This window comes from Choloepus didactylus, chromosome 7, assembly GCF_015220235.1.
Source record: "Choloepus didactylus isolate mChoDid1 chromosome 7, mChoDid1.pri, whole genome shotgun sequence".
Lineage (NCBI taxonomy): Eukaryota > Metazoa > Chordata > Mammalia > Pilosa > Megalonychidae > Choloepus > Choloepus didactylus.
Window position 1 is genome coordinate 73,512,240 of NC_051313.1, and position 27,908 is coordinate 73,540,147.

At 35.1% G+C, this 27,908-nt stretch overlaps 1 protein-coding gene across 2 annotated transcripts in view; it reads left to right on the forward strand.

Moving 5' to 3' along the window:
• The window catches only part of LCA5 (lebercilin LCA5), a 74,230-nt gene extending 50,609 nt beyond the window's left edge, over positions 1-23,621 (forward strand). For both annotated transcript variants that reach the window (XM_037844876.1, XM_037844877.1), the window contains exons 4-8: positions 12,461-12,598; positions 13,398-13,491; positions 14,221-14,363; positions 16,518-16,650; positions 20,759-23,621. In XM_037844876.1, coding sequence (XP_037700804.1) covers positions 12,461-12,598; positions 13,398-13,491; positions 14,221-14,363; positions 16,518-16,650; positions 20,759-21,618 — 1,368 coding nt within the window. In that variant the 3' untranslated portion in view covers positions 21,619-23,621. The remainder of the gene's footprint in view (positions 1-12,460; positions 12,599-13,397; positions 13,492-14,220; positions 14,364-16,517; positions 16,651-20,758) is intronic.
• The last annotated feature ends 4,287 nt before the right edge of the window (positions 23,622-27,908 follow it).

Here is a 27,908-nt window from a genome sequence, read left to right on the forward strand (position 1 = left end):
ATTTTAATTTCAAATTGACAGAGTGAATTACCTTGTCAGAAAAACAATGAAAATATTAACAAGACTTTCTCTTACCATTTTAGAAATTCTAAAGATTTGGGGGAATGATTCAAGTGGCCTCAGTATCATGGAGCTGTCAAAGGAAGTTTGAATAGACTTCTTTTTCTCTTGACAGATTTTCCTGTAAGAAACTGGCATTCAAATTCCCTTGACTCTAGAGCTGCCCTCAAGTAGGTATTTAAGTGTTTCTTATTGATAAATATGATATTGCCCCACCCCACTGTAAACCATTTTCAAACTTAAGCGTTAATTCAGCACTATCTTCCCTTTAGCCTTAGTTTATTCAGAATTAGAATTGAGCTTTCTAGTATTGGACCAAGTAATGTGACTGGAAATTAATTAGTGCTTATAAGTCTCTCTTACTTCATCTTTTCCTCCCATTACTTACTCTAGTGGCTAAAAGATACCTGCTCTGAAAGGTTTTCCGCCCTACAGAAACTCAAAATCAGAAACCCTGCCTTTGCCTCACCTGCTTGATCTGTATTATTTCTAACAAATAGGACGGAGTAATAGTGCTAAACCAGGAGGTCATCTCTGAGCTTGTCCCACCCTGCCTTTTTTTAAATGCCATTTTATTGAGATATATTCACACACCATATAATCCATTCAAACTATACAATCAGTGACTCAGAGTATCATCATATAGTTGTGCTTTCATCACCAGAATCAATTTTAGAATATTTTCATTACTCCAATCTAAAGAAAAAAATAAAAAGAACACCCAAAATATCCCATATCTCTTACGCATACCCCATTATTTATATTTATTTTCGGCTTTATTTGATTACCCATTTTCCCATACACTGGATAAAGGGAGTGTCAGTCACAAGGGTTTCACAATCACAGTCACACAATAAAAGCTGTACAGTTACACAGTCATCATCAAGAATCAAGTCTACTGGATTACAGTTCAAAAGATTCAGGTATTACCTTCTAGCTGTTCTGATACACTAGAAACTAAAAAGGGATCTCTATATAATGCATAAAAATAACTTCCAGAATGACCTCTCAACTCTGTTTGAAATCCCCTAGCCACTGAGACTTTATTTTTTTCTATTTCTTTTCCCCCTTTTGGTCAAGAAGGTATTCCCAATCCCATGATGCCAGGGCCAGGCTCACATAGGAAGGAGGGTAGTGAGTTTATTTGCAGAGTTGGCTGAGAGAGAGAAGCCACACCTGAGCAACAAAAGAGGTTCTCTGGGGTGATTCTTAGGCATAATTATAATTAGGCTTAGCTTTTCCTTTGCAGGAATAAGTTTCATAAAGGTAAGCCCCAAAATTTAGGGCATGACTTACTAAATTGCCATCCTGACTTTGTGTAGCTCTCTTAACTCCCAGGTTTCAGTTGTTTCACCTGAGAAATTAAATTGAATGACTTTTTAAAAATTTTTTTATTTGAATACAATTTTATTGAGATATAGTCATATAACATACAGTCTTTAAAAGTATACAGTTTTTCATCGTGTCATCATATAGTTGTGCATTCATCACCACAATCTGAACATTTTCATTACTCCAAAAAATAAAATTAAAATTAAAATAAAAAAGAACATCCCAAACATTCCATTCCCCTCCTCCGCCCATTGTTCATTTACTTTTTTTGACACTCACTCATTGTTTTTTTAAACTTTATCAAAAAATTAAAAAACAGTATAAAAACATTTCAAACAAAACCAAAACAAAGGAATAAGAAAAAACAAATAACCTAAAATAACCACATTACTTCCAACATGTTCCTGTCATACCCCAAGAAAATTAACAAACCATAACCGAACAAAGGAATAAGAAAAACGAATAACCTAAAATAACTACATTGCTTCCAATATGTTCCTCCCCTACCCCAAGGAAAAAAAAAAACTGTAACCCAACAAAGGAATAAGAAAAACAAATAACCTAAAATAACTGCATTTCTGCAAACTTGTTCCTACTGAATGACTTTTTGAGACCCCTTTCAGTTCTGAAATCTGGTGACTTAATTCATACTTTTTAAGCCTTTTATGTGCCAAAAGTGTTTTTAGCACAGGAGACCATATTTATCCCTCCAAAATGTTAAGTCCCTTATTTTGTCTATTATTTAATATTGGAGAGAGAAAGAGTCTTAGTGTTGAAAAAGGGAACTGCTTATAAAATAAAATCTCATTCATTTAGATCCTACTAATTTTTAATATATAATAATCCAAAGAATTAGCTAGATTTTATTTATTTTGTACGTACACACATGTTACTGTTTCTTGAAGGTAAAGATTCACAGTGAAATTAGGAGATCTATGATTAAAGGATAAAGTTTAAAACCATTTAGAAAATAAATTTTGCAAGTCCTTAGAAACTACCCATTTAGATAGAATAATTGTTAAAGCAATTTTTAGTTAATACTTAAAATAATAATTTTTGTATTAAAAAGTAATATAAGCACCAAAAATTCAAGTAACACAGTTATCTTTCTGTGCTATGCTTATGGCCCCTTCCCAAGAAGCTACCACTGTTAAGAAACTTTCTCAACATGTACAAGCACATATATGTATATATATCTCCTTTTTTTAATCCACTAACCACAATAGGGAGGTGCTCAATATCTTTTTTTCCCCACTGAAAAGCATATTTTGCCACTCTTTACATATCATTGTGTATGTGTATGTAATGAGTATATGTGTATGTATATGTATGTATGCATACACTCACACCTATAAAATCTGCCTTATTCTTTTTAAAGGCTGCATACTATTCCATTGGGTAAATATATTAAAATATATTGAACTCTTTCCTTATTAACATAGGTATTGGTTTCTTGTTTTGGGGTAGTATAAAAGATGCATGGAATTGAACTTTGCATACTTATATATGTATGGAAAATGGAAAAATTTCTAGAAGTAAAAGTCTCTGGGTCAGTAAAACATTTTTTAAGTCTGCTTTCTTGGTCCGAGGTTTCTTGGCTCCAGATCTTGGCTTCCATGATTCTGCCTTTGAAGTCATTTTTCCTTCAATCTGTCCCTTTTCTGTCCCTTTTAGTCCAGGCTGGCAGTGGTTCTGTTCATACAGATCTGGCAAAAAAAACTTGTAGGTTTCACATGCAGCACACAGAGGTCCAATCTTCAGGCAATAGGACTTTCCACAGATTGTTTCTTGATAACTGCATCTCTAATCTTGACTCGTATTGAAATGACTGGTTCCAGATTTGATTAAATCCTCAGATGGGGCAGTATTTTCTGAGGACTCATTCTCCAAAAGCTCAGAATTTTCCAAACTATCAGTTTCTGGCTTCTTTGTATCCGAGAGTTCAGTTCTCAGCTTATCCCTTTCCTTTCACATTTTGCTATAAACTACAAGGAGAAGCCAGGCCACACTTTCCACATTTAATTTGAAAATCTCTTCAGCTAAGTATCCAAGCTTGTCACTTTCAAATTCTGCCCTCCATCTGACATCAGGACTCAATTTTGCCAGATTCTCTGCCACTTTAAAGTAAGGGTCACCTTTCTTCCAGTTTGCAATGACATATTTGCCATTTCTCTCTAAGGCTTTATTGGAAGTACCTTTAGCATCCACATTTCTGTCAACAGTCTCTTCAAAGCAATCTAGGCATTTCCTATCAAGCTTCTCACAATTCTTCCAGAATCTTCCCCTTATACATTTATAAAGCTGTCCCAGCATTTTTGGTATTTGCATCTCAAAGCACCCCACTTCTGGTACCAGAATCTGTTTTGGTTTGTTAAGCTGCCAGAATGAAGTATACCATAAATGGGTTGGCTTTTACAATGGAGATTTATTCACTTACAAATTTATAGTTCTAAGGCCATGAAAATGTCCAGATTAAGGCATCAACAGGATGATACCTTCTCTGAAGAAAGGCCACCAGCATCTGGGATACCTCTGTTACGTGGAAGACAAATGGCCATGTCTGTGGGCCCTTCTCTCCCAGGTCTTGTTGCTTTCAGCTTCTGGCTTCAGTGGCTTCTGAGCTCCTGCAGGGGCTTTTTCTTTCTGAGGTCTCTGGGCCTTTTCTGTCCTTTAACCTCTCACAAAGGACTCCAGTAAAAGGATCAAGACCCACCTTGAATGGGGTAGGTCACATCTTGTTTGAAATAACCTAACCAAAAGATCCCACCCGCAAAAGGTTTGTACCCACAGAAATGGATTAAAAGAACATAGCCTTTTCTGGGGTACATAACAGCTTCAAAACAGCACAACTTGTTATAAATTATATTTTCATACATTATATTTCCCAAACCATAGATTTATCATTACTGTTTATACATTTGAATGTTTTGAACCTGTAAGAAGTAAAAAGTGGAGTTGCATACCAAAAATATAACACAGTAGTACTGGCATTTTACAGTTACATGTATGGTTACTGTTACTAGAGGTCTTTATTTCTTTCTGTTGCTTTGATCCGCCATCTAGTGTCCTTTCCTTTCGGTTTGAAGAACTCTCTTTAGCATTGCCCATAGGGCAGGTCTAGCGGTGACCAAATTCTCTCAGCATTTGTTTAACTGGGGAATGTTTTAAATACTCCCTCATTTTTTATTTTATCACTGGATTTTAAATTCTTGGTTTGAAATTGTTTTCTCTCATCCCACTGCTTTCTTGTCTCCACGGTTTCTGATGAGAAATCAGCACTTAATCTTATCTTATTGGGACTCCCTTGTACATAACACTCCCTTGTACATAACACGTTGATTTTCTCATGTAGCTTTCAGAACTCTTTCCTAGTCCTTTGCATTTTACAGTTTGACTATGATGTGTCTGGGCATATTTTTCTTTAAGTTTGTCCCGTTTTGTGTTTGGTTGGCTTTTTGGATGTGCATATTCATGTCTTGCTAAGTTCAGAAAGTTTTCTGTGATTATTTCTTTGATAATTCCTTTGCCCCATTCTCGCTTTCTTCTTTCTTTGATAATTCCTTCTGCTAGTTTCTCTCTCCTCCTTCCAGGACTCCTGTAATGTGTATATTGGTGCCCTTTATGGTGTTCCATGGGTCTTGTCTCTTAGGCTATTTTCACTTTTTCTAATTCTTTTTTCTTTCTGCTCCTTAGTCTAACTCATTTCAATTCTCTTGTCTGGAGTTCACTGATTCTTCCTTCTGCCCGTCCCAATCTGCTATTGAAACCCTCTAGGGAATTATTCATTTCAATTATTGTGGTCTTAATTCAGTAGTTCTCTGTGGTGGTTTGAATCTGTATGTACCCCAGAAAAACATCTTCTTAAAACTAATCCATTCCTGAAGGTATGAACCCATTGTAAGTAGGGCCTTTTGACAAGGTTACTTCAGTTGAAGTGTGGCTCAGCTCAGTCAGGATGGGTCTTAATCCTATTTATGGATTCCTTTATAAGCGGAATGAAATTCATACAGAGTGAGAGAAAGCCAAAGGAAGCAAGAAGCTGAACATCAATGAAACCAGGAAGAGAATGGAGAGATCAGGAGGGGCCACCATGTGCTTTTGCCATATGAGAAGCTAAGGACCAAGAATCACCAGCAGCCAGCCCCAGAATGTCACAGTTTTCAGGAAGAAAGCATCACCTTGATGACACCTTGATTTGCACTTTTCCCAGCCTCAAATCATGAGCAAATTCACATTGTTTAACCCTACCCATTTCGTGGCATTTGCTTGTGCAGCCTAGGACACTAAAAAATTCTCTTTGGTTCCTTTTTAAAATTTCTGTCTCTTTATTGAAATTTTCATGTGGTTCATTTATTGTTTTCCCGGTATCATTTAGTTCTCTCTCTGTATTTTCCTTCTTGTCCTTGAGCATATTGAGGATTAGTTTTTTAAAGTCTTTGTCTGGTATATACACATCTGGTCCTCTTCATTGATGTTTTCTGAATTTTTATCCTCTTCCTTTGCATGGGCCTTCATTTCCTGTTTCTTTGCTTGTCTTGTGATCTTTTGTTCTATATAGTACATTTTAATATTTTAAAGTGTTAACTCGAGGATTTAGTCCCTTAGTTGTCTGTTTTTCAAGTTTGTACCTAGCTAGTGTATTGACACAGAGTGCCAAGAGCTAAAAAAAACAAACAAATGCAAAAAATACCTTTCACAGTCTTTGCAAATTGGCTCTGCATTGGCCAGTGCTGTCCTTCAGAGTTCAGCCCTCCTGTCAAGAAGGTCAGCCTGGGATGAATGCAAAGTACGGAGTGCTCCCTGTCTTTTCTGAGCCTGTGTCCTTTCCTGGACTTGAGCTTCCTAGTGGCCTTAGAATTTCCCCTGTTTACAGGAATTTGAATGCCCCCTCTAGTCTCAGTGAAGTAGACTTTCTCCTTCTCTTGGGTGCTCTTGTAGACTTAAAGCAGATAAACTTTTGCCCTAGGCTGTTTGATGAAGGCCCATGCTTTTTGTTTGGCTTCTCACCTCTGCATGCCACCCAAACAGCACTAGCACAGTGCTTGTAAAGGGTTTAATAAATGGTACATCCTCCTTGATAAAGAATTGACCAGATAATGAGCTACAACTTTTTTGAGAGTAACAATTAACATTTCTCTTATACATGGTGATATATTGAACAACCACTAAAGATGAATAGATATTGCTTTGCTTTTTCAGAATTTCAAAGCTTTTTCCTATTGATCAAGTAAGTATCAAGTAGGACCAATGGATATATTTTCTTCTTTTCTGTGTTTTTATAAGAACCATGGAATGTTATAAGTGTAAGAGTCTTGAGAAATAACCTGCAATCAAAGATCTGTTGGCTGTTAGAATGAAGGGGACCTTTAGATAACATTATTCAATTCTTTTTTCAGTTAATAGACAAGAAAACTTCAAAGCCCAACCTAATGCTGTAGATTTCTATGATTTACAAATGAACAAAATTTGAGACCTTTTTCAAGAAAACTGACCCATTAACTTGAATATAACCTCATGAAATAGTGGGAAAATAACTCAATTTTATATTCTCTCTACACAGTATACTCAGTTAAGCAAATATTTATTTATTTATCTAACATCTGTTATGCACCAGAAACTCTTCTAGGTAGTTGGGGATACACATCAGTAAACACAAGAAAAAGCTTATATTCTAGCTCATAGATCAATATTGTAATAGTTCATTCTCCTGAATTTAATAGAGGGTCATCATAAAGTAATGCAGAAGGCAATACTTTCTAAGCTATTACACTTTCTCACTAAATGCGGAGTAAAACATTTTCTTGTAAGGTCTATAATACCAAAACAACAATGTCATTCTTTAGCATCTCCATTTTCTAAACTCCAAAGAATTAGCCACTGCCAGAGTAATCAGGTTGTCACTAGTTGCTAGCCCAGTGTTGAAGAGAACATTTTACCCCAGGAATTCCCCTCCATGTTGACTCACCAGTGTCAAATATGACTGCAGGATCTCTTAAACAATCCCAAGCCTTTTATAACAAAATGGGGATGGGAACAGGGAGATGGAGGAAGACATACCCTTGAATACAACTTTGGATTTTAGGTCACCCCCGTTGTTCCCCCAAGTCCAGTTCACACAGGCACGTATTCTCCATCCCATTTTCTCTGAGAAGTTCTGTTTTAAATATTCTGTCTGCTTTCCTCATAATTCACTCACTTATCAGAGCACTAGTCTCAAGAGACAGTTTGGGAAATATGGATGTCATGGTAATACTTTCTCCTGCATGGGGCATCCAGTCATGGGTGACCTCACACGTGTAAGGAGCAGCAGCAAGCGAGGAGAGGCTAGGCAGCCAAAGAGAAGGCTCATCTCTCAAAGTGGAGCAGGCACCACAGTCTCGCCTCTAATCTCAGGACCATTTCATGACTCTGCTTTCTGTCACTCCAGTGTTCTATCCCACCGCCACCATATGTGGAGGAGCTTTCCTAGTTCCCTGATAAAATTCTTCTCCTTCTCTAAATATTTACTTGACTGCCCTGTGACATTCCTGGGATCTCTGGCTAGATTTGCTGCCTTACCTGGTGACCACCAGCACATGAGGCATCCATTTTGGATGACAAAGATATGATAGCCAGAAAGCCAGCCAACCAAGTGTGGTATTTTGAAACAATGGTATACTGAAACGGCAGTACTTTCATTTCCCCCACCAGAATAAATGGCTCTAAGATAAATACTGAATCATGGGATGGATCCATTCAGCATGTGGTTAAGAAGTGAAGAGCTTACAAGTTTTACCCTGATATAGTCCAGAAACACTCCGTTTCCTATAGTTGGTTTCTCATACTTCCACACCTTTGCCTAGACTTGCCTCTCCCCTCTTTTGTCTGAGTAAGTTTTATTGTCCTTGGAGGCTCTGCTTAGACTTTGCCCAGGCTGGTCAATATCGTCCCCATTTGTGTTCTGTCCATTAATTTTTATATTTTGGTGAATATAAATTTCTTTTGTAGGAATTATATTTTATTATTTTTCATATCTACTATTCTTTTTTCATAATGTATTCTTCATAGTTTCTGGATCTCTTTATTCCTTCTAAACATATCTATTTATTGATCTCTTTCTGGTTATTCTAGTATTTCTACTTCTTTATATGTTATTATTCCTGTTTGTTTTGTATGACTTGCATTTATGTGGTTCACTTCCTTCTGTGTTTTATAATTTTGAATTGAGAGTTCATCTTTAGCAGGGAGAGATTTTTTTTTTCCTGTGGTAATTCTATGAGCCCTAGGTTATGATAAATACACCACAGAAGTTGTTTCATACTGGCTACTGTGGATCCTTAGGGATTTCAATAGTAGTAGATCAATTTTTAAGTTAATTTTTCATTCTACGCAGGTAGCATAAATTCAAATGCCATGCCTATATATGGCATAGAGCTAGAGTTTTTATTTCTCACAGGAACTTTTTTATTATATACAGAGCTCAGGAAAGAAGGCAAGCATCTTTCTGCTTCTTGGCATATCATAGCTGGAGTTTTTTAGTCATCTTATCTCAGATGAGGTTGTAAGTAGAGGGTTTAATTCCAAATTCTTCTCATTACCCAACGCTATTTCACCTAAGCCAAAGATCATATCACAGTTCCCTGGTAGGGCTAGACCCCTAGCTTCCAGCTCCTAGAGCCTATATTCAGGTCATGGTCTTGTAGGTTGCTATTGGTCCACAGTGATTTGCATTTCTCACTTCCCTTTGTAGTACAAGAGTGTCCCTGCCTTTCTTTTGAAATAGGTTATTTTTGTTTGTTATTATTACTGTATTTTATCTGGCATTTCTATGTATTCATATTGGGAAGAGATCCAGTCTATGTTAGCTCAGTTCAACATGATGCATAATGTTGGTGTTCTCCATTTTTTTAAATACTTTGTTGGTTTCATAATCATATTTTTGAGATAATGCTGTGATGAGCATATTTATTTATAACATTTTCTCATTAATTAGAAAATGGAATTATTAGACCAAGTGTAAGGATATTAAAAATTAATTTGTATTTTATAAACTATACATTTGAAACATAGTATCTGTAGACATTTTATTTGTCTCTGGACAATACTTGGTATTCATAAGAATTAAAAAATATCTTGCAATAACTGCCTACTGCACTTTACATTGGTAAGTTGTGTATTAGGGCATAAATCCTTTTTAAGTCTCCTGATACATAAAATCAAATTGCTTTCCAAACAGGTGAGTAATGATTGATAGATAATACAAACATAGTTTTTTAATTTTTATTTTTACTTAGTGTTCTGATTTGCTAATGCTGCCAGAATGCGAAACACCAGAAATGGATTGGCTTTTATAAAAGGGGGTTTATTTGGTTACAAAGTTACAGTCTTAAGATCATAAAGTGTCCATCGACAAAGGGTACCTTCACTGGAGGATGGCCAGTGGTGTCCGGAAAATCTGTTAGCTGACGTCTGCTCCAAAGTTCTGGTTTCAAAATGGCTTTCTCCCAGGATGTTCCTCTCTAGGCAGCAGTTCCTCAAAAATGTCACTCTTAGTTGCTCTTGGGGTGTTTGTCCTCTCTTAGCTTCTCTGGAGCAAGAGTTTGCTTTCAATGGTGGTCTTCAAACTGCCTCTCATCCACAGCTACTCTCTCAGCTTCTGTGCATTCTTCAAAGTGTCCCTCTTGGCTATAGCAAGCCTGCTCCTTCTGTCTGAGCTTATGCAGTGCTCCAGTAAACTAATCAAGTCCCATGCTGAATGGGCGGGTCCACACCTCCATGGAAATTATCCAATCAGAGTTATCACCCACAGTTGGGTGGGGCATATTTCTATGGAAACAGCCTAATCCAAATGTTTCAACTTAATCCCCACTAATATATCTGCCCCCACAAGATTGCATCAAAGAATATGGCTTTTTCTGGGGGACATAATATATACAAACCAGTACACCTGGTAATGTGTGAACATTATTGTCAAACTGGATATCATTTACTTTTAAATTTGCTAATTTGGTAGATGATGTTTATTTTCTAATTGTCATTTTAGTTTTCAATTATTTTCTTAATGGTGTACCTTAAGAATCTCATGGCTTAAACTCAAAGGCAAATGACAAAGTATATGTGTGTTGGTGTTGGGGAGAGATATTTGTAATATGTATGAAATTGGGTTAATATCCTTAATATGTATAAAGAACACTCATAGTAAAAAAAACAAAAAAAAACAAAAACAAAAAAAAAACACCAGTGAACACACCAATAAAACAAAATTGGCACTCAGTATGAAAAATCAATTCAAAAAGTATATGGATGGCCAATAAACATCAAAAATTAATTTCACTAGTAATAAAAAAAAGACAAACTAAAAATGATAGGCTTTTGGGGGGCCTAATCCATTAGTTTAAAGAATTACATTATCCAATTATAGCAAAAATGTAGTAAAATAAAGGGCATTAGACTTTTGAAGAAAAATGAAAATTGTTTCAAACTTTCCAGAGGCATTTTTGGAATTCCTTTGAAAAGCCTTAAAATTGTACAAATATCTGTTAACCTGGCAACTTCATTTCTAAACATTTATCCTGTTTAAAAATAATAAAAGATACACTCAAAGTCATATACACTGTAGTGTTGTTCACCATAGGAAAAATTGGAAACACCTTAATGTTTAATAGCTGAATTTGCTTAAATAAATTATGTTACATATACAAAATAGAATATAATTCCATTTTAAAATTGTGGTAGTAGAGTATAAATACATAAAAGTTTCAAACTATATATACTAAAATGTTGGTAGTGGTTGTCACAAAGTGAGGGTATTGTAACTGCTTTTTATTTTCTATATTTATTTGCATTTTTATTATACTTTACAATAAATATTTATTGTATTTGTAATAACATTTTTTTATATTTAAGAGGTTTTCTTTTAATCCAGAAGTTAGGAATGGCATATTGAAATTTATTTTTAAAGAAGATTTGTTAATTTATATTCTTTCATATATGTCATGGGACTTTTTGAAGATAAGAGAAATGACTATTGTTTTTATCTAGAAATGCTTTAAGAGGTACTCTCTGTGCCTTGAGTAGTGCTGTGTGACTTTAGTTGACTCACTATCTAATTATTTGCCCAAGCAAAGATTTCTAAAAGACTTATTTCTCTTTGTGCCCTTTGGCTGTCTTTTCTCCCAATTTAAGTGACTATCCATGTATGCTTCAGGCAAATGCTTAAGAATGTATTTACAAATCATTGTGAAAAACAGGGAAAGGACTAATAGATTAGGTATCTTATAATTGTGGGTAAATCTATTCCCCAGTTTATTTTATGTTCATGAACATAAATTTCAGCCTTATTTATATGTCTTGTATAGTACCACTACAAATACCATTTTGACACTGCTAATTGCAGTGTTTTACTGCTGGATTATTTTTTTTTTAATTTAGTTTTATTGAGATACATTCACATACCATGTAGTCATCCATGGTGTACAATCAACTGTTCATAGTACCATCATAGAGTTGTGCATTCATCACCCTAATCTATTTTTGAACATTTTCCTCACACCAGAAAGAACCAGAATCAGAATAAAAAATAAAAAGAAAAAAGAACACCCAAATCATCCCCCCCATCCCACCCTATTTTTCATTTAGTTTTTGTCCCCATTTTTCTACTCATCCATCCATACATTGGATAAAGGGAGTGCAATCCACAGGGTTTTCACAATCACACTGTCACCCCTTATAATCTACGTTGTTATTCAATCTTCTTCAAGAGTTAAGTCTACTGGGTTGGAGTTTGGTAGTTTCAGGTACTTACTTCTAGCTATTCCAACACATTAAAACCTAAAAAGTGTTATCTATATAGTGCATAAGAATGTCCACCAGAGTGACCTCTAGACTCCATTTGAAATCTCTCAGCCACTGAAGCTTTATTTCATTTCATTTCGCATCCCCTTTTTGGTTAAGTAGATGTTCTCAATCCTACGATGCCGGGTCCAGATTCATTCCCGGGAGTCATATCCTGCGTGCCAGGGAGATGTACACCCCTCCTGGATTATTTTTTAAGTACTATTTTTCTTTTCTATTTATAAACACATCATAGGAGCTATCGAAAAACCTTGAACTGAGTACAAACAGTTTCCAACGACAGTTACTTGCTGAGAGGAAAAGGGCATGTGAGGCTTATGATGAAAATAAAGTCCTTCAAAAGGAGTTACAACAATTATATCACAAATTAAAGGTAAGTGCTTTTATTAAATTGCTTTAATTTTCCTTGTAATATTAGATGAAAACCCAATATTTTAAAACAGTAATTGTTACTACTCATAAGTTGGTATGCTATAATTTACAAAATTCTAATATCATCTTTAGTACTTAGAAAGGAAAAGTCTGTTATAAATCACTGTTTATACATGCCAAAAGTGAAATATTGACTATATTAGGAATGATGTAAATGAAATGAAGTTTAAAATCTTGGAAGAAAATTAGGACAAATAGAATTTTTCTGCCTTTTATGGTTGAATAATTCAGTGTTCTTCTCCAGATGACCCCATGATAACTTATTTTTAAAGTTGTTTCAAATAATTCCTTCATTTTTAGTGTTTAGAGAAGGCATTCAAATTAATTTTGTTAAAGCAAGTGTTCTTAACTCTATGTAGAGGTCCTTGATGGGTTGAAATTTTGTGCAAAATTGAGTGTTTGAGAGATGCTACCTAAATTCTTTGTCCTTGTGGCTAAGCCTGGAAGACAGTCAACACAATACCATCTCTTTCAAGTAAGAGTGGGTAGAAAATGGACTTTGCCTTATCTGCGTTCATTTTCTGCCAGGACATTCTGAACATTTTAGGAAAATTTACTGCTCCATCCCAACCTATATGTACTAGAGCCATTCCTTTTTGTACTTTGGTAGTTATGAAAGGAATCTGAGCCAGCTTTATTTCAATTTGGTGAGGAAAGTGCCAGTTGAGAAGGTGAGGGATTTGCTTTATTTTGAACTGAGAATCCACATCCTTGGTTACTTGTATTGGGTTTATTTTCAGGAAAAGGAGAGAGAACTTGATATAAAAAACATATATTCTAATCGTCAGCCGAAGTCTTCAAAAAAAGAAAAAGACCTTACACCAAAAAAAAATGGTAAATCGCTCTTATTGAAAAAACAGCATTGTAGTTATTTATTAATAATAAAATAAATTAACTCTCAAGTAGAAGGGAGGAAAAAGAAAGAACCTTATTGAACTTAATTTCAATTAAATGTTTTTTAATAATGTAAATTTAATACTTATAGTTGATTTTCAGAAATCATATCAGACTTCCTCAGTATTTTCACCTGAGGAGAGGTCATTAAAATTATGTCTTATGTATATTTTTGAAGTTTTCTTATTTAAATTTATTTTTACACTTTTGTGAAAAATTGTAAACATATCCCAAAGTAGAGAGAATAGTATAATTAACCTTCATGTATGTATTACCTAGCTTTAACAGTTATACATTTTGCCAATTTATTCCATCCAGTTTATCTTTTTCATGAAACTATTTCAAAACTAATCCCACATATTTCATGTCACTCATAAATACTTTGATGTTATGCATATCTTTATTTTTAGCAAAAAATATACTGCCCTCCCCTGTGAATTGCAAACATTTAAGAACAATCTTGTGGTTTAATAAGATTTATAGTCAGAATTGCCCCAAATCACAATTGCCAGTAAATCCTAGAAACAAAAATAGTAATAGTGAACATTCATTGAGCTGAATAAAACCTGCATTGTCTCATTTAGATGATGAACATTTACCAGTTGAATTCCATATTTCTTACCATTGTTCAATGTAATTAGATAAGTTCTTTTATAATTTTCATGGTAGCTGCATGCCAGAGTGATTTTACAGACCAGTGTACGAAAGGAGTGCAAACCAGTGAAGACTTTGAGCTGGGAGGATTTCCTATAATGCCACAAACTGTTATGTGTTATGAAAACAAACAAGAAGAAACTGAACAACTTACTTTGGTGAGTGCAGCAGTATGATTAGATACCAAATTCTAGGTTTGAAGTTATTCCTAAAAACTCAATATTAAACGTTTTTAAAATTTCAGCCATGCAGCTAGTACTGTATCTGTGTGAATATGTAACTAGCCTTTTAAAGAAAAGAGATAACGTCTATGTATTTTATTAAATTTCTTTGGATTGAGTCTTTTAGCTCATATCACGTGTTTCAGATATTTCAGAAATGATGATTGTACCTTTTGGGTTGGAGGCAAAGTTTCCAAGTTTCTTACCTTTTATGACCACAAATAGTTTTGAAAAATCCTCATTGCTTTTATGTTTAATAGCAAATTTTAGTAGTTTTCGAAATTGATTTGTTGGAATTTGACTATATCTATTTTCTTCAGCTGCCTTTGTAGGAGAATTTTACAGTTTAGATGAATGCTGAATATACCATTCAAGTTAGAGTGGAATACAGGAGATCTGTGTCAGACCTTTATTTCAAAGGGCTTACATACTGAATCACATGTCCTTTTCTCTAAGTGGATTTTATCTTTAGAGTATTCAGTTTAAACTCTGAAGACAACAATATATGAGGAATCCAGCGTATTTCATATAGATCTTATATTTTTTTGTGCCTTGTATTTTTCCAGTGACCCTAAGATCTCTTCTTGTGCTGTAGAAAAGATTATTTTGTTCCTCTCTATACTCTAGTTTATTTGTTTGTTTGTTTTGTTTTTCATTTTACAATTTAGACAAGTTAGCTGGGTCTACTAAATGTTTCTCTCTGTATTTGCGCTACCAATACTAGATCATGTTGATTTGTCTCTTTGAAAATGGTAGTGTGGGATAGAAATTGAGAAGTCATTCTTAACTTTTAAAGGATAAAACGTTTTCATCTTAATATTAAAAGAGTCAGCTAAGCAGGCAGCAACCTGGTATAGTAAAGAGTTGCACCTTGGAGTCACACCACCTTTTAATTAAATTCTTTCCTAGCATTTTAGTTATATGACTTCTTGGAGCCTCAATTTCTTCACCTATAAGATGGGGGTGGGTTACCTTTCAGGATGTGGTAAGGGTTTAATCAAGTTTATAAAGCTTAAGACTGATCCTGCCACTTTAAAGGGCCTCATAAAATGGTAGCTGTATTAATTAAGGTACGGGCTAAGTTGCTATTGCAAAGAGACCCAGAATAAAGTGGCTCAAGCAAGATACAGGTTTCTCTTTCTCGTAATAGAATGAAGGTCTGTAGAAGTCCAGGATAGGTAGACAGCTTTGTTCCATGGTAGTCATCCTCTATCTTATCGTACTACCTACCATCTTAAAGAGTGTAGTCCTACTCTGTTTGATTAAGAGTGATTCACCACTTCTGTGGAAAGGGGGAAAAAGGAAGTGGGAGGCAAGCAGCTTTCATTTTTATAAACATGATGAGAAGTAGCACACATATTTCCGTTCACATCCTATTGGTCCTGTTTGGCTGCAAGGGAGGTTAGCAAATGTAGTGTCCAGCTAATCAGCCCTATGTTTTCCTAAAACTCAGGGGACTCTGTTACTAAAAGGAAGAAGGGGAAGATGGATACTAGAGTACAATTCACGTCTCTCCTAATAATAGCTTATTGTTATTTTACTTTTATAAGAAAAATTACACATACATGTGTGTGCACATGCATACACACACATATTTGAAAGAATAGGTAAGAAACAAGGAACAAGTTGATAACATTTTTATTTGATTTAAATATTGTAAAATTAATCAGTTGGAGGCTTTAGGCCTAGTATAAACTTGAAAGATTCATGGCAGTTTTTACTGTTCAACCCATCTCACTTAGTCACCACGGTTGGTTAATAGCCTTTTCTGGTTAATGGAATTAAACAGATTTTGTTGTGGAAAATGTATAAAGCCAGGATACTTTGAACTTGTCTCGTCAGGATTTCATTGGTTCTAATATGTCTTATAAATGCTTCTTAAAATTTTAGCTAAAGTAAGAAATAATCATGTGTTTTTGAAGCATCATTCAAAGGATGATGACTTGTGACTTACTGGTTTACTAAATTGAAAATTTGCTTTAATTTCTCACTTAGTTGGTATATATTCATGCACAACAGAAGATAAATCTATGATATTTAAATATTTTTCCCCTTCCTACATGTGACCTTGCATTAAAAAATGTATACTAGGATCTGAAATCCCAAGAGAGAGATGAGTATGAAGAAGCAGAAATTCTAAACCCAATTGTGGAAAGAGAAGAAAAATTTGTGAAAGATCAAGGACTCCATGTTGTAAGACAGGAGATTAAGAATTTGAAGAATGGTAAGAAAATGAGTTTGTTTACGCGAGCTGATAAGTCAGCATCCCTTGGGAAAGGGTTGGTTTCTCCTGGTATTTTCTTTGACCTGTTAATTGGTTATACAAAAGGAGAAAAGGTTGATACAGTGGTAGGGGATAGTATATTTGGAATCACAAAAATTTGACTGAAGTTATTAGGGAAAGAAAAAATTAAAGACTATAAGTCAGTTGCTGTATGGGGTTAAAGAATAAGGATAAGTTACTTTCAGAAAATTTACATAAAGTGGAATTCAGGTGAAGGAGACAAAACATTCTTTGTGTGTTAAGTAAAAGTTTGAGGAAGAGATGTCTGGAAGATAACCTTTATTGGCTTAACCAACAAAAACACTATGAAGTTCTGAATGTATTCTTATAATTTTTCTTTAGTTTTAGAATGTAAAGTTAATTTTGTAACATGTTCAACCATTACTTTGGAAGCTTGGTAAACCAAGTCACATAGTTTCAGATACTGGAAATAAAGTTTAGGGATAAATTCATTTCCAACTGGATAATATGTCTTGAAAGGTATAAGAAAGGGTGAGCCAAAACGATTGAAATCTATTGAATTTGTTCTGTTAATTCTAAGTAGCTGCTTGCAGAGAAATTCTTTTATTTTCTTGAGCTGATGTTAATGGAACATAAAATCATGGCCTAATTGTTGCAATATGCTTTCACATGTTAACCTATAGAATAGAAATTAGGTATTATGGTCAGTATAAGTAACAGGAAAAGGAGTAATGCAACAGAGAAGTACCACGTTTTTTGGTTTCGTGTGACCGATTTTTTTTTCCTGGAGTCTGTGTGGAATATTCTCTCATGTCAGTGAGAATGTATACCATTTACCAAAGTTACCAAATTTGTAGTGCTCTTGCATATATAAATATCTTTAATTTATCATTTGGAAATAATTTTTAAATTATAGAAAAGTGGTAAGAATAGCCAAAGAACCATTTAAGAGTAAGGTTTGGATGAACCTTGAAGACGTCATGTTGAATGCAATAAGACAGACATAAAAGGACAAATACTGTCTGATCTCACTGATTTGAAACAATTAGAATAAGCAAACTCATGGAGTCAGATTCCAGAATATAAGTTACCAGGGGTGGGTGGGAAGTTAAGGCTTAAAAAAGTACAGCGTTCCTATTTGGAATGGCAGAAATGTTTGATAATGGATGGTGGTGATGGTAGCCCAATATTTTGAATGTAATTAACTGTAGTGATGTACACACACACACACACACACACACACACACACACACACACATACATACATATCTGAATGTGATTAAAAGGGGAAATGGTAGATTGTATATGGTAACAGAATAGAATAAATTTTTTTTTTTAATTCCATGGAACTAGACTACAAAAGCAGCAAACCCTAAGTTATGGACTATAGTTAATAGTAAATTTATAAAAATATGTTATCAATTGTAGTAAATGTTCCACACCAATGTAAGGTGTTAATAGGGTGGTATGTGGGAATCTTGTATTTTATGCATGATTGTTCTGTAAAACCACAATTTCTCTAATAAAGGTGGAAAGGAAAAGAGTAAGTCATATACCTCATGCCCCACATTCTTAAATATTTCCATGTATATTTCCCCTAAACAAGGTCATTCACTTCTGTAACTCCAATATAATTATCAATTTCAAGAAATTTAACTTTGATGCAACACATTTGTCTAATGTGCCGTCCATATTACAGTTTTGTCAGTTGACACAATAATGTCCTTTGTAGCTTTTTTTTTCCTTTTCTCCCTATGATAATGGATTGCATTTAGTTATCATAGCTCTTCAGTCTCCTTTAATCTGAAACAACTTCTTGACCTTTATATATTATGAAATAGATATTATTGACACATACAGGCCCATTTATTTTTTAAAAAATACATTATCCAGAGATTTTATTTATTTTTTAAAAAGTCCATCCACTCTACCACCCACCATTCAGTTTACAGCTCTATTTTAGGTATTAAAAATAGGCATTGAACTTTCTTCCCTTACCCTATCTTTTTTTTATTGAGATATATTCAATACCCTACAGTCATCTACAGTGTACAATCAATTATTCACAGTACCATCATATAGTTTTGCATTCATCGCCAGAATCAAGTTTTGAATCTTTTCCTTAGTCCCAAAAAAATAAAAATTAAAAAATGAACACCGAAAACATTCCATTCCTCCATCCCACCCTATTTTTTATGTAATTTTTGTCTCCATTTTTCTACTCATCTGTCCATACACTAGATAAAGGGAGTATGAGCCACAAGGTTTTCATAATTACACAGTCACACCGTGTAAGCTACATAGTTATACTATTGTCTTCAAGAATCAAGACTACTGAGTTGCAGTTTGATAGCTTCAGGTATTTCCCTCTAGCCATTCCAATACCCTAAAAACTAAAAAGGGGTATCTATATAGCACATAAGAATACCCTCCAGAATGACCTCTCGACTCCATTTGAAATCTCTCAGCCACTGAAACTTTATTTTGTTTCATTTCGCTCCTCCCTTTTGGTCAAGAAGATTTTCTCAATCTTGTGATGCCAGGTCCAAGCTTATTCCTGGGAATCATGTCCCACATTGCCAGGGAGATTTCCCCCCTGGGAGTCATATCCCACATAGTGGGGAAGGCAGTGAGTTGACCGGCCATGTCAGCTTAGAGAGAGAGAGAGGGCCAGATCTGAGCAACAAAGAGGTTCTCTGGGGGAGACTCTTAAGCACAGTTTTAAGTAGGCTTGGCCTCTCCTTTGCAGCAGCACAAGGGCAAGCCCGAAGATCGAGGGCTCATCCTACTAAATTGTTAGTCCTCAATGTTTGTGAGAAAAAGCAGTAATAACATAGGTGGGGAAGTCCAACATTTCTGCATTTTTCCCTAGTTCCTCAGGAGGACCCTGCGAATATATTTTTATTCTCTGCCCAATTACTTTGGGATATATTGGGATTTCGCACTAACCTGTGTAAACCTACCAGATCTCACTTCCCATTCAAAGTTCCATGTAATTATGGTGTTTGAGTAAACTGTACAAGTTAAATTATTTAGTGTGCTGCAGAAAATATAGATCCTGAACCAAATAAACATCTCTTCCCTTGGTCTCACAAAGAAGTTGAAGTTTTAAAACACAGTCAGTATCATCCTTTACCCCTTGGCCTGATTTGCCTTAGTCCTAACCGGATCGTCTTCATTCATATCTCTAATTGAAGTCTGAACTCTTTTTCAGCTTTTTTAACCATTGCTGTATGAGGTAATGCTGATATTCATAGTTGCCGAGCTCTAGCTCTGAGTTTCAGGTGTCTCACAGATACCAAAAGTTCCAGAGACCAACTGGGTTATACACAAAGAGTTCAGCATTTCGGTTTTTGGAGATAAGCATTACAACTTAGGAACAGATGTGATGCTGTAAGAGCTTACAGTCTAGGGACCATTATAATAAGCGTTTCCCTGATAAGCTGTGCTCTCAAATTCAATTCTGAGTTTACACATTATAGTTAGTCCGTATTAGTGAAGCATTATAATGTTTGTCTTTTTGTTTCTAGCATACTTCACTCAAAATGCTGTCCTCAAGATACATTCATGTAGTTGTGCGTCTCACAACTTCATTCCTTCTTGCAGCTGCTCAATATTCTATTGTATGCATACACCACAGTTCACCATTCTGTCCATCCATCAATGTACCCTTAGTCCACCTCCATCCATTGTAAATCTTGAATATTCCCGCCATAAACACCTGTGTGCAAGTGTCCATTTGTGTCCCTTCTCTCAGATCATCCAAGTATATACCCCATAATGAGGTTGCAGGACCTTATGACATCCACATACTTAGCTTCTTGTGAAACTACCACACTGCCTGACCCTGTCTTGAAGAACACATTTTTTTTAATAAATGCAAAACTTAGATCCAATACACACTAAATATGTTCTATTGAAATCCCAGAAGATAAGTACAGAAATGGAATTTATGGTGTCCATCCTCACTGTATTTATAATACCCAAATTAGATAATGACTGTTTATAAAAGATGATAGTTTGAATTTGCCTATTTAAAAATATTGACTGCTATAAAATCCCATTTTTAACATTTGATTTCATACAGAATGGGAAAGAGAAGACCTTGATAAAAAGCAAGAAGAAAACATACTTTTACTGGAGAGAGAAGAAAAGCCAGAGTTGGAAACTGGAAGATACCAAATGGAAATGTACCAAACTCAAAATATTGATAAATTGGAAGAAGAGGAAGAAGAAAGACTGAAGAGAGAAATGCTACTTGCTAAACTGAATGAGATCAATAGAGAACTCCAGGATTCTCGGAACCTCAAATGCCCTCCTCTCCCATTGCTGCCTGATTTGGAATCAAAACTGGGCTCCCCAGAGAAAAGCCCTAAAACATACATGCTCTCTGAATCCTCAGAGAGATTATTTAATGGGCATCAATTGCACGACATCGGTTTTTTAACTACAAAAGAAGGTCGAAATCAAAGAGATATTAGAAGCCCAGCCTCTCCAAGTGAGTTTGCATTTGGTAGCTATGTGCCTTCATTTGCAAAAACAACAGGGAAGTCAAATCCTGTTAGCCAAAAAAGTGGCCTTTTGGATTTCCAAAGAAATAGTATGGAAAAACTTAGTGAAGACAATGGAGATTTAATTACAAGAAAAGAGAAAAAGGCTAATCTGATGGAACAGCTATTTGGTGCCAGTGGCAGCAGCACCGTTTCCTCTAAAAGCAGTGACCCAAATTCTCTCACTGCCAGCAAAGGAGACTTTGACCCTCTAAATTTTCTCCCTGGGGATAAAAGCAGCAGGGGCAGAGAACAAGATGAAGATGATGACTTTTTCCTCAGCGAAGGAAGAAATTTTAATCCAAATAGACATCGATTAAAACCTGCAAACAGTAGACCAGCAGTAAAAGCAGTTGATTCTGTGGAAGATGAAATTGAAGAAGTAGCACTGAGATGACTGGCTAGAGTATATATTTTTTCCAATTGTAAATATTAAAATATTTTAATACAGTTTTAATTATAAACATTTAGGTGTTTTAATGTTGACACGTCCTTAATAAGGAATGATTTTTAGTGATTTTTAAATGCAAATTTAAAAAGGTAGACCATATGCATACCACATAGCTAGTTTGCCAAGAGTTAAGGAGGCTTTTTTGAGTGAAACCGGAAATTGAGTGAGTGAGTGGTATCTTAGACGGATTTGACTTTTTACTTTCAAATATGTTTTACCTCTTAAACCATCTCTGTGGGGAGCTTTACTCCATTAGAGGTCATATTTATTTTCTACTTTTATCCCTATTTGTTTTTGGTCATATCCTACAGAGCTAAATACAATGCTAATAGAAAGTAGGAGTGAGAGACTGTATTGGGAAGTGTACCTCCCACGTGGTGGAGAATCAGTGCTACCTAGGAGCCCTGTTCTTTGTGGCTAGGTGTGTAGGAGACCCTGTCTTACCTGGTAAGTCAGAGGCACTCTTATGTAGGAATAGTGACAACACTGGAATTTCCTGTAACTTTGGAAATGCCCAGTTAAACTCTGTTCATTTCTCAATTTCAAATCTCATTAAATCACTAACATACAACTGTGGTAGCATATTAGGTTGTATTTAGAAGACATTGTCTGTTTGCATGGACAGTTCCCCAGTCGTGGCTCCTGGAGGCTTGGGTACAGTATAATGAGTAATTCTTGTTCTCCTACACTCTTTATATCTCAATGAGTGGGTGTGAAATTTCATACCAAATAAAAGGAATAGAAGAAATTTCATCCCAATATAGAAAGATTTTCAACTCAGTTATGTTTCCAGAGTAATGTAATTTGGAAATTTTAATATGTACTTTTTAAGATTCGAACTTACCCCCAAACCAGGGGGACAACAATAGTGTAATACTATTGGACTTAAAGGACTAATTTTAAAGCAATCTTGGATAAAAGTCTTTTAGAGATGGGGCTTCTGCTTTGCTAAGTAGGGTAGTGGTTTTCTATTGTAATGCATTCTTTTTTTGGCTCTTTGTAGTTCACTTCAGCTACAAAGGAGTTGATGACCTTGGATTATGCTGGGTATTATTAGTCTTTGAGAAGCAATAATACACCACCAACCAAGGAGAAAGCACTGTTAAAATGAAGAGTGGTAGAAATAGTATGTCAGGGGAAGAATAAAATATTTAAGGCACTTACTCTAAAATGAGCTTCTTTTTTCAGGAATTTTTTTACTGCATATTTGCTCATAATAGTTTGATTTCTGATGCCAAGCAATATATTTTGATGCAGAGACTGGAGTTACCATTTTATCTTGAATTTTTATAATGGCTTATTATTGAATACCATTTTATAACTATTTGACAAGACTTACCTGGTTAGGCCTCTAATTAAAAGATGCATCACCTATCATCTTCTAAAATTGTGTTCCTGTCATTTATTGGGAACAGAATCCCCCCAAAGTGCTGAACTATATTAAAAAGTTTTTTTAATAAAGAGATTTTTATGTCTAATACAAATAAACATTTAGTATGTTGCAAATCATTCTAATACCTAAAACATTATTGTAACACAGTTCTTGATAAAATGTAATTATTATGTAATGTTAATTTTGTTTATAGCTGCTAATTTTTCTGCCAAAGGTATTCTAATTTTTAACTTGTTTTGTTTTAAAGAATTTTTTTAAAGCCTTTTAAAAAGTGAAGGTTTATATTCAGGTCATTTAAAGTAATCTCCTGCTTTTTCTAACTTTATATTTTCTCATCTCTTTAACTAGATGCAGACAGACAGAATTATAAAAATTAAACCTGAAATTAAGTTATAGATTTAGAAGCATTATGGTATTAAGCATTAAAATTGGAGATTAATGTGTATACAACAGTTTTTCTTTATGAACAAACCCTAGAGAATCACTTTTTTCCTAAACATCAAGTTAAATTTGTTATTTGTACTAAGAACTCTTATTAATAAAAATTAAAAACATACTATGGCTCTTTATTTGAGTGTTACCTTAGGTTACCTGAAAAATTTGTAGTGGAAACAGAAACCAGAGGTTTATTTTTATTTCATTATTCACCTTTTTTTTTTCCTTGCCTGTCCAGTATTTTTAGTTCAAGTAGAATTTAAAGTAGAATTTTGGTTTAATTTGCCCTGAAACAGGTTAGAAAGTATGCTATCAGATAATTATGGTTTTAATTAATCCTTTCATCCTTACTGGCACATATTGCTTATAATAAAAAAAAAGGCAGTAAGGAAGATTAAGTTGAATCATGAAATAAAAACAAACTTATTTCATGGGTGACTTGCTGTTTTTTTTTTTTTTTGCTTCTCTCCATCTCATTTTCAGACATTGTAACTTCTGGTCTTCCTAGTTGGGTGTTAGTTGGGAAGAGCATGCAAATCTCACCATTGAAAAAGGGAAGGGAAATTTGTGTTATGGTGATAGCATAGAATTTTAGGTTTAAAGAAGTTATTAATTGTCAAAGGACCTGCCTTTTATAGCTTTTTACCTATATACAATAAATGTCCCTTTCATGTGTAAGTTCCCCTTTTATAACATTTGAAAGAGCACTCCTTTTATTAAAGCATGTTTATATATTCCTTAAATACTTACTGAGTGCTTCCTGTGTGTGGATGCCTTGCATTGCATTAGGTGCCAGGAGAGCAGGGTAAGACAGACCTGGCCCCTGCCCTCATGGAGGCAGCATCAAAAGGTTGACGAAGTGCACAGTGGAGGCAGACCTCACGTGGTCCCACACCAGCCTTCCCTGCATATTCTTGGACTACAGCTTCCTCAGTTGTTTTGGGGTCATATAATACTTCTTAAGGTTGTTATAAGGAGTAAATAAAATAGTTAGGTTAATGCTTGGCAGGGTATCTGGCTATTAAACATTGGCGATTATCATCATAGCAAACTATGAGTTTCTTTTAGGGACTAATTGAAAAAAATATAGAGGGTATATACATCTATATAGTACATTGACACTATACTTTGCACAAGATATAAGTAGAAAAACCTTCTAAAACTGAATTAGCTAGCACAAAACATCTGCAGTAAGTATATTGTGCCTCTTAGGTCTGTACTTAGAACTTTCCTTACTTTATTCAGCATTAAAAATGCAGTAAGCTTGATGAACTTATTTCCTAATTCCACAGAAGAGTAAAAAAACTAAACTTTGGAAAGATCTTCTGAAGACGGGTTCAATGCTATCAGGAGAGGTGAGAATTGAAGGTCTTGGAGCAAAGAGAAAACAAAATCCAGAATATTTATGACTTCACGATTGCATAATGTGACAGTTTGTGTCCCAGCTCTCCCACAATATTCATTTATATCTTTGGATATATTACAAAACCTCTCACCTCTGTTTCCTCCTCTATAAGATGGGGCTAATGATAGTACCTACTTTATGGTAGTTGGAGACATTAAATGAGTTAATATATGAAAAGTGCTTAGAACTGTGAGCACTCAGATGTTCACTGCTGTTGTTGCTTTAGAGAGATCATTGGAAAAGGGGAGAGAAAAGAGATATTTGTTGAATGCTAATCATGGTACTTGGTAGTTTTAATGTACTTTAGCTTATTTATTCCTCACAAAGCTTTTTCCAAGTAGATACATTATTACTCCTATTTTACAGTTGAGTTTACAATACATTGTAATATATGGGTGATAAATTACACAGACAATTAGATTACACAGGTAATAGATTGCATTCAATAATCCCAATTTTAAAAGTTCAGAGAAATAAATATTTTAGAAGAAGTTTTGCATTAGCACCCTAAGTTGTAACAGAAACTCGAATTGAGCTGGCTTAAACAAAATAAGGAAATTATTTTTGTCACTAATCCAGACAGCTCAAGGAAGAGTGGTTGGATCTGGTGATATCATTAGAGCTTACTCTGTTGGTCTCTTAGCCTTGCCAGGCCTTATTTTCAGATAAACTTCACATTTGGTAACAATATTGCAACTGGCAGCCTTAAACCCGTATCGCCCCTTCAGTTGGCAATCCCAAAGATAAAGAAAAGTCTTTCTTGTGGTGCTGGGTGAAGTCTGATTGGCCCAATACGTGTTATGTGCCTATAGGGTGGCATTGTGCAGGGGAAGGGTGGACTCCTTACTGTTAACCCTTTCCATGGAATAAACAGGATTTTTGTGGAACTGAAGAGAGAAAGAAATTTGGGGCATTCAAAGAAAACACATCTACTATATTTTCCAATTACTAAACGATTAAGTAAGCATTCGTTACTTAACCAACAACCCTATTCCCTGTAACAAATAAGATTTGATTACAACCCTTTGGGTTGCACTAAGAAGTGCATTGGTTATTAAAAGGTGAGCTATTTCAGCTATTTCAGTAGGTAAAATGAGTGTGCAAGACTTTTAAACTACACTTCAGAGTTCATAGAAAAGACTGACACCCAGATATATATTTTCCCATACTAAATGCTACATTTATGAATATATATCCACATATATAAGTGAACATGTCCTATTTCAATCTAAAAACAAAAGTTAGAAGTGGGCAGCCAGGGTGGGCTGAACAAACACTGGCAATGGGGTCAAGACATGTGTTGGAGTTTGCCACTTTCTAAGTACAACCTTGGTCAAATAATTTAACTTTTCTTAAGGCTCCTCAGATGTAAAATGGGGCTGATCATATCTTATAAGTTTGCTGTGAGGGTTAAATGAGAGGATGTGTCTTTGAGAGAAGAGAATAATATGAGATAAACCATAGAGGGAGAACATTACCTAGTCAGCATTTTTTTTTTTTAAATTTATGTATCAACACCCCAAACGTTTTTTAACAACAGAAGTTTGTCATATGGAATTTAAAAAGCTAAATGTGTATTAGCTAATCCCATAATTTGCCATGTTTGATTGAGGCAGCCCTTGCTTTTACAGACCAGGCAAGGGTTACAGTTTTCCATAGAAGGTGCTTTAAGGCTTCTATTGTGAATGCGTAGCCTGTGAGAGAAGCAGTTTTACACACAGTTTTGCTTCACTGGCCACTTCCCTGGAGGAGTAATAGGTACAAATCAAGAGCCCACACTGTGGTCTGAAGGCAGTTTATTAGCATTCAGGATGGAGCCTCTGGCCAGTAGAGCTAGGGGAATGCCCTGAATAGCAAGGCCAAAGGGGCTGCCTTTCTTCTCTCTTTAACTGACCTGAATATCAAATTTCAGAATTCCTGTCCCAGTTGATCATGATGCTGGTTAGGCATACTTTTCACATAATCTGTAAGAGTATATTATAGATTTCAGATTTAATATATTTACCCAAGAGTTACAATCACAGTCAGCAATCATGGGTACTGAAAACTTCTGGATACACACAGTAACGTAGGTTTATTGAAGTCTTTTTTTTCTTCTATTAGAACATCTCCCCAAATCTTAAATTTAGCTTCAATATTTGTTCTAAGCTATGTGACATCTGTAATATTTACTCTCCTTAAGCACTTAACGGAGGAGCTCCTTCAAGTAATCAGCACAAACGTGCATGCTCTTTATCTGAAATATTCTTCAGCAGAGAAACAGAATCAATTGTATCAAAGAATGTAGGCCAGGAAAATCTGTTAATGTTATTGCTTCAAACATTATATCACTGAATCCACAACATAGAATGATGGGGCCCATAACTCTGAGGTCTAGTTTTGTAATAAACGTCATGCACTTACTAGTCCTAGACAGGAAGTGGTGGTTTTTCCCTGGACAATAACCACCATTTTCCTCTTGAAGAACAGATCCAGCTTTATTGAAATACAAATCGTAGCAGTAGTGTCTCCTTGAAACTTGTTAGAAGCGCAGTTTTTCAGGTGCCACCCCAATCTGTATATTAACAAGCCCAGGCTTGTTAAATTAACTTATGTAATACGTGTATATATATTCTGATGCAGAGTAAGATTGAGAGCCACTGCTGTAAGGTAACACTAGTAAGGAAGTGGGGGTGTACCTTTATATTCAGAAATGTATACGTGTAGCGTTTGCATATTCAAATCTGGCACCTAGGGTTTGAGGTCACAGTGTGCAGGTACAGTATATGGATTCATCTTTGCCTCTTCACACTGCTCACTGTCTGGACCAGAAAAAAATCAGTCTCTTTTTTAAATAGCTACAATCAGTTATGGTCTGTAACTGTCAGCTCTCTGTGGTAATTTGTCAGAAGATTTGACAATTCAAGAAAGAGGAATGCTATTGGAATGACCAGCCCCCAAAAGATTGGGTAGCTCCTATGTCATCACTCCACAGAACCTATAATCCCCAAGCGTTCAGAAAAA